Raw genomic sequence first — 8,595 nt, forward strand, 5'->3', positions numbered from 1 at the left:
GGTCATACCGCCCAGCACTACTCAAACCCATGTCATTATACAAATTAAACACACACACACACATCTATAATACATTTATTGTATTTGATAAAATATTATACAATTATTATAGTTAATTTTATTTAATAATATATTTAATACTCATTTATTTAATAATAATAATTATTATTATTGGAACTGAGAAGTATATAAATAACTGAGAATTAAAAGGGAATTTAAAAGTGCTTAATTGTAATGAAAATAATCTCACAGTTCAAAATCACAAATGGCTAATAGGCTTTTATTTTATTTTATGTTTTATTTTATTTTCAGTAAAGATGGACAATTATTGACACTTTTCATAACACTCACCCCCCCAAGACTGGTTTATACTGGTTTATACATCATTGTATAGGGTTCACAAAGCAAAATCACAATGTTTCCAAGTTCCTGTTGGGTTACACACCCCTCTGGTTGGGAATCACTGGCTTAGTTGATCTTCAGACATGTTTTTACTTTTTTCCACATGACTAAGAATCCTCAAGTTCACATTCTTGCATTTCTTCCATCTCCATCTGAATCCTCTCTGACTTCTTACCTGTTCCCTGTCAGAGTATCACTGTTGTTTTAAAACATGAAGCTATGAATTCCTGTCAGTCCTGCAGAGTTTTCCACATGTGAGACAGAGCAAGCCTCTGGTGAACTGACACATGTGAATAAATCTGTCAGGACTGATCTGAAACACTGACTCACGTACACACACACACACACACGTCTCAGCACACTGGCCAGACCACATCAGGGTATCCCATAATCCTGCTCTTGATTTATTACCCGTTTTTCATCCCTTTTGTTTTGCCTTGGTGGATATGGTTTGTTTAGACGTCTTTTCTCACTGACTGTCAGGCAATTAAAAGCCAATATCTGCTCAGCGCTGTGAGGTGACTCATAGCTTATAGTGTTTCCAAGGGCAGAGAGAGAGAGAGAAAAAGCATTGAAGTGGAGAGATGGAGGGATAAAAGATGTACCGTATATCAGAACAATGTGTTCGCTCTGAGTCTAAGGAAGGTGTCAGTGTCAGCCGCCAGGAAAAACACAGATAGCACCGTCTGTAAACCAGTGAACTCGCCTGGGTTTCCTGTTAATCAATAGATATAGAGTTGAAGCCCTTAAAGATGCTGTGTGTGTTGATATTACACGCTTCACCTTTAAATAGGGGATTCTGGGGGATTTCTAGTTTTCCTGTGAATGCTTTTATTTTTTGCATTCACTGCATCTCTGTTCCAAACCCACTCGTTTTACTCTACACATAAAATGTGTAATTTGTTAAATCGATTGTCTAAAACAGTTTTTTTTTTAAGTGTTCTAAGCTAATACATGTTTACTGTCTTAAAAACATTTTTTTTTTTAATTCAGATCAATTCAGCAAGGATGCGTAAAATTGATCAAAGGTGACAGTAAAGACATTTATATTATAATGTTACAAAAGACTTCTATTTCAAATAAATTCTGATCTTTTGTGCTTTCTATTCATCAGAGAATTCTGAAAAAAAAGTATCATGTTTTTCACAAACTTATTAAGCAGCACAACTATTTTCAACGTTGATACTAATAGTTTTTTTAGCAGCAAATCAGCATATTAGAATGATTTCTGAAGGATCATGTGACACTGAAGACTGGAGTAATGATGCTGAAAATTCAGCTTTTGCATCACAGGAATAAATTACATGTTAAAATATATTCAAATAGAAAACAATCATTTTTAATTGTAATAATATTTCACAACATTACTGTTTTTACCATATTTGTGATCAAATAAATGCAGCCTTGCAAAAAAAAAATCTTACCCCGAACTTTTGAATGATATACATGTAAACAAACCCTTTTATCCTGTGAAAAGACTTTTATATACCATTGTATTAAAACTAAAACAAAAAATTATTAAAACTGTATTATCTGGAAAGAAATAGAATAGAATATAGGAAAGCGTGCATCGCAACGAAAGCGATGTTAACATTTAGAAACAAATGCAAAACATTTTTCCTCAAAACTACATGCATATTTAGTTTTTTTTTTTTGTTTTGTTTTTTTCCATGGACCCCCATGGCGCCCCCTTGTGGCCCCCTGGACCCCAGTTGTAAAAGCCCTGCTCTAAATTATGATATTCCTGTATTTTGTCTCTTAGTGAGTCATGAATCAACTAATATCACACTGACCTTTTGATCAGTAAATCCGTTTGAGATCAAATATAAATCAGGTTTGTCTGTTATATCAGAAAGATATTGTTCATAGAGGACCGTTAAATCATGATAACCTGATATGTATCGTCTATTATAACAGCAGACTCCTTTAATAAAGATGGAATATGTTACCCAAAGGAAATGAACCGGGTGCTTACACATGCTTTTTTTTAAGCTTACGTGCTGAAAAATCATAATAACAGTAATGTTCCTTTAACTCAGTTCTCTTTACCTGATTTGCTTTGTTATTTTAGAAAAGGACAGCAATGAAAAATATTGAACAACCCCAATAGCCCATACAGAGACACACTTACATATTACATACAGTAGGATATTTGTAATATAAGTCTGTATACATTTGTAATTATAGATGTGGAATAGCATAGCATCATTCCAGTAAGTATTACATAATTCATATTCATTTTAGTTGACATGTTTACATGCATAGGTGTCAAATAAGTGAAAAGTGTGTTTGCTTTGTCGATCTGCACCAGGGATTGCAGTGGCCTTAACAAGAACGCTACTGGATTTGGGGGTAAATCCCATTGTTATGAAATCCAATAACTGTGTAAAACTGAAGGCCCAGGTTGTTGCCATAGAGACAGAACTTAGTTTATGAGGCATTGCAGTTGTTGAACGCATCATAGGATAAGCCAAATGAGTCATCGGAGGATACGGACTGCCTCGCTTTTTAGGGTGCAAAAAAAATTCTGCTGTTTTTCTCGAGGCTGAAGGTCTTTGAAATGCAGACATCGAATTCGGAAGTGGAATTGTAAAAAATCAATGCGCAATGACTGTGCACACAAATAAAACATTAGCGGAACCTTGTTTTATTTTGATTTTTAGACAGAGTTATTTAAAAGAGTAGTTCACCAAAAAATGTAAACGTATTCACCCTCAGGCCATTCAAGATGTAGATGAGTTTGTTTCCTCATGAGAACAGATTTGGAGAAATGTCGCGTTACATCACTTGCTCAGCATTGGATCCTCTGCAGTGAATGGGTGCCGTCAGAATGAGAGTCCAAACAGCTGATAAAAACATCACAATAATCCAGAAACACTCATTTTTCATCAGACAAACTAAACAAATCTAAAAGACAGTTTATAATGTTTAATATGAAATTTAGTGCCAGAATGTACGCTTCACTATTGCCTAATTAGTTTGTTTTTTTTAGTTGTTCTTTCGGTTTTATTAGTATCTGCCTGTAATCATACACGCATATATAGAGCACTGACTCTCTAAATCAACGCTACATGCGATTAAAAAGATGTTGGTCTGTCATAGAGTGACCAGAACGCTGTCACCCACCCTCGGATTCATGCAGAGTTCAGTAATAATAACACGAGCCCAATTAGCACAGTGATGAGCATCATACACAACACACGCTGCAGCACCGTCACCCAACTCCTTAGCTTCAGCCTGGTTTGAAATGTGGCTGGACAACAACAGGGTGCTTGTTAGTTGATTCCAGATTAGAGAAGCCCTGCTTCTGTAGAAATGTGTGATGATGCTGTTATTTTTATCTTCAAGGGGAAGACAACAAACTGGCAAAACAGTATACAGTATCTAATACAAAGTTTTGGTCATTGTTTGCTTGCCCTTTTTTTTTGGGAATACTGTCATGCATGTCCATTCAAATATATTATATTATATTATATTATGGTTTAATATAATAGTGTATTTTTTAGTTCATGTGTTCTTCATCACAGCTGAAGAGGATGTGGTGTCCATGGCTGATTCCACCATCACTGTGGAGGACATCGAGGGAGAGCTCTTCAAAATCGAGAGGATAAAGGATGCACTGGTCCGGAAAGAGTCTGAGCTCAGATATATGTGAGTCTGGTTTTTTTTTTTTTTTTTACTGTGTTTTTGTACTATGGTAGAACCTGAGGTAGCTCTTTTACATACAAGGTTAAAGGAATTGTTCACCCAAACATGAAAAATTGCTGAAATTTTACTCACCCTCAGTCCATCCAAGATGTACTACATCTACATGCATTACATCACTTGCTCAGCAATGGATCATCTGCAGTGAATGGGTGCCGTCACAATGAGAGTCCAAACAGCTGATAAAAACTTCACAATAATCCACAAGTAATTCCAGTCCATCAATTAATGTCTTATAAAGTGAAAAGCTCCATGTTTGTAAGAAACAAATCTATCATTAAGGTGTTTTAACTTTAAACCATTGCTTCTGGACAAAATACAAGTCCATAATCCATAATAATGCTTCCTGACATTAGACATCAACAGAAAATTTAACTAAGTATCCCATAACGCAATGCAACACAGCTGAGGCTATGTAAGCTGACATGACCCAATGAAAAATAACATATACCATATGCATGAATTCAAAGTTATTTTTTACAACATTGATCATATTGAATATCTGAATGTCATCAGGTAACTATGGGGTAATTTACATTCATTTTATGTCATTTTATTTTACCATTTTAACTAGGTATTTTCTTAGACACAGAAATGAAGGTATAAGCCTGGGACATGAAAAAAAAAGAACAATATTCCTGCTATTAAGTTATATTCACACAGATGTATCATCATTATTAATTGTGACCCTGGAGCACAAAAGCAGTCTTAAGTCGCTGGGGTATATTTGTAGCAATAGCCAAAAATACATTGTATGGGTCAAAATTATAGATTTTTCTTTTATGCCAAAAATCATTAGGATATTAAGTAAAGATCATGTTCCATGAAGATATTTTGTAAATTTCCTACTGTAAATATATCAAAACGAAATTTTTGATTAGTAATATGCTTTGCTAAGAACTTCATTTGGACAACTTTAAAGGCAATTTTCTCAATATTTAGATTTTTTTGCACCCTCAGATTCCAGATTTTCAAATAGTTGTATCTCGGCCAAATATTGTCCTATCCTAACAAACCATACATCAATGGAAAGCTTATTTATTCAGCTTTCAGATGTTGTATAAATCTCAATTTCAAAAAATTGACCCTTATGACTGGTTTTGTGGTACAGGGTCATAATTGTTAATTGTCAAAACTCTACAAAGATAGAGAATGAGGACAATTCATATTCATTATATGAAAAAAAAAAAAAAAACAACTTGGATATTCAGCAAAAAGTTCATTTTTGAATGAGCTATGCCTTTAAAAAAAAAAAAAATCAGAGAAAGTGTCACATTGACTGTCATTCCTTGTATGTTTTTCATTCAATACCAGTTGATGCACAATACACAAATGATGTATAGCCAGCATCAGTGCAGAGCAGGAGTGTGAGATACAGGCGTATAGAGGAGATAAAAGCAGGGGAAATTGTTGAGGACATTTATAGATAAAGGGATGCACTGCATTTATTTACAACAATAGCGTCTGATGGAGTCTGTCACAAGCCCTGCAAGTGAGATTTGTCTGTTATGGCATAATATGTCTGCCAGAGCTAAACATCAACTGCAAATATTTGTGTCTGTGTTGTTATTTGTGTGTGTTTGACAGCAATGTGAATACTATATAGAAAAACATATTATCTGTTATTTCATTGCTGAACAGAAATCTGAAATCTGTTTTCAATAAAATCATGGTATTCACACTTACCCGGCTAACAAAATATGTTCTAAGAACATTTCTATTAATTTATGAAAATGTTATGTCTGGATGTTAAAAGCATAAACAATTTTTTATGTTTAAACGTTTTTTTCTTGGTTATCCAAATATTGAAGGAGCGTTCCATTTTATAATTTTGCAAACATTATGGGATTGTTACTTTTGAATGTTTTCTAAACATTCTGTAACATTAACTTTGCTAATAAAATGCTAAAGCATTTCAGAAAAAAGTTCTATGAAGGATGTGTAAATTATGTGCTAATGTTTTAAGAACATTTCATAATTTTAAAACAAGCATGCCAGAACTTCAGCCAAATTTCTAATAACGTTCCCTGTTAGCTGGGTATACCTTGATTTCTGACTTAGCTGGGAAATGTTTTAAAGCATGAAGACAGCGTTGTGAGGTTTTGAGGTCATTTTTGCATTTATTTTATTATTAGTGCTGTCAAACGATTAATCGCACACATACAGTATATATTTTGAAAATATTTACGTCTATATTTGTATTCATATAATTTATATTATATATAAATAAATATATATATATATATATTATATATGAACATAAAATTTTTCTGAAATGTATACATGCATGTGTGTGTATTTATATATACATAATAAATACACCGTACACGCACATAAAATATTAAACAAAAACTTATTTTGGATGCGATTAATCGCGATTAATCGAATGACAGCACTATTTATTATAGAAAGAAACTGCGGTTTTTGACTGATGGTTAAATTACATAGATTTTCTTCATTTTTTCCTCATTTTTCAGGATGGATGACATCCAGTTGTGTACGGAGATCACAAGGCTCAAAAAAGAACTCCAGAAATTGGTTTCCATCCCAGGTATGTTCACCAAAAAATGCTGTACCAGAATTTTAAGCAATAATATTGTGCTTTTGCATTGAGCCTGTGAGATGATACCGATCTCATTCTCAGTGGTGAAGAACATCTGTTTTTAATTCCTACCACACAGAGACAATGAGCAGCTCCCTGATGTTTTAAACAGTTCTAAACCAAACATCATGTCTGTTAGATACTCAAGTAATATTATTTTTTCTTCAGTACATTCAAAATATTTAACTGCATATTATAATGTTTTCTGAAGGATCATGTGACACTGAAGACTGGAGTAATGATGCTGAAAACTTTGCCATCACAAGAATACATTACATTTAAAAAATATATTTAAACAGAAAACCGACATTATAAATTATAATAATATTCCATCATATTTCTAATTTTACTGTATTTGTTTTATCAAATAAATGCAACCTTTTTGAACATAAAAAAATGAAGACTCCTACCAACCCTGAACTATTGAACCATAGCGTATAATAAACTGATTCAGCTAACATCTACAGTCTATAAGAGAATTCAAGAAAAAATGGATTGGCTATCCAGTATTATGCAACTGCTTTAAATTTCTGCATGTTCTTTATTAACATCATTCCTCCTGCTTTCATGTCAGCTTGTCTTCAGCACATGGTTGTGACATACTTAACTATAGGTCTCCTGTTTCCAAGGAGATGCACGAGATGCACCACGTTTTGTTTACTGCTGAAACCTCATTTCGCAAGTGCATACAATCCTTGTGCGCACAGAAGAGGTTATTTATCCACACCGGCAGATAATAATGTCTTATACTGTGTACCATCCCAACCCAAGTGGGAAACACATTCCAGTGCTAGTGATGTTCATTTATTCTGAGACCTTCAGGTCCTTTCTGGCTCATCTGTGATCAGGATTTTGAAGTAATTTGATATTTTATCATATCATCATTTACTCATACCTCATGTTGATTCAAACCAGAATGACTTCCTGTCTTCACAACAAAAGACAATAATGTCTTGTTTTCGATTTGAAAAAATACAATGAAAAAATGCTGTAGGATTTGCTTAAAAAAAGCTATCAAAAAAGGAAACAATTTTCACTTAGAAACTGATTATAAATTTTACAAATAGTTACAGAGAAACCACAAGTAACAAATTGAATTAAATGTGACATTTTTAAGTAGAAAGACTGAAGTAACTCCAATAATTAGTTTTAATTGCAACTTTAAAAAATTATGTGTAGCATACACTGATGCTGAAAAGCTCAGATAATGTAGAAACTTTTGACACAATCGACCTGAGTTTGAATCCGCCTTTTGCCGAACTTGTTCTTCTCCCTTACATATCAGATGGGCTATTTAAAAAAAAAAAAAAAGAAGGAAATACTCGAAAAGTGGACATAATGTGCCTCATAGGTATTTAATAATAAAATGTTTATTGGGTAAGGTTAGGGTGTTGGGAGGGATTTATTGTCCCAATAAAGCAACATCTATTTAATCATTTTAATAAAAATTATAATTTACACTCAATACGTTATAATGTTTTATAATGTAATACATATCTGCTGCTCTTTGCACTAAGTATAAATAGCATATAACTATACTTATTGCAAAAAAAATGCTGCTATTTTTACATAGTGTAAACAGAATCTATCGCCATTTGCACTTAGTGTAAATAGCATCTATCGCTAAGAAAACATGCTGTTTGCACTTACTGTAGTGTAAATGGCATCTATAGCTATTTGCACTTATTGCAAATAGCTGCTGCCAAATTTAAATCATTTGTTCTATATTTGTGCTTGTTTTTGAAACAAGTCGGTAGCACTTTACAATAAGGTTCATTAGTTAACTACATTAGTTAACATGAACTAAGAATGAACAATACTTCTACAGCATTTATTAATCTTAGTTAATATTAATTTCAACATTTACTAATGCATTATTAAAATCG

The 8,595-nt window shown here is 33.1% G+C and overlaps 1 protein-coding gene across 1 annotated transcript in view; it reads left to right on the top strand.

The window, feature by feature from the left end:
• Nucleotides 1-8,595, top strand: part of LOC107719339 (uncharacterized protein C16orf45 homolog) — a 19,626-nt gene that overhangs the window by 4,562 nt on the left and 6,469 nt on the right. Inside the window, exons 2-3 of the mRNA XM_016526738.1 lie at nt 3,930-4,053; nt 6,585-6,658. Coding sequence (XP_016382224.1) covers nt 3,930-4,053; nt 6,585-6,658 — 198 coding nt within the window. The remainder of the gene's footprint in view (nt 1-3,929; nt 4,054-6,584; nt 6,659-8,595) is intronic.

Source organism: Sinocyclocheilus rhinocerous, unplaced genomic scaffold, assembly GCF_001515625.1.
Source record: "Sinocyclocheilus rhinocerous isolate Xijiao unplaced genomic scaffold, SAMN03320098_v1.1 scaffold1533, whole genome shotgun sequence".
NCBI classification, from domain to species: domain Eukaryota; kingdom Metazoa; phylum Chordata; class Actinopteri; order Cypriniformes; family Cyprinidae; genus Sinocyclocheilus; species Sinocyclocheilus rhinocerous.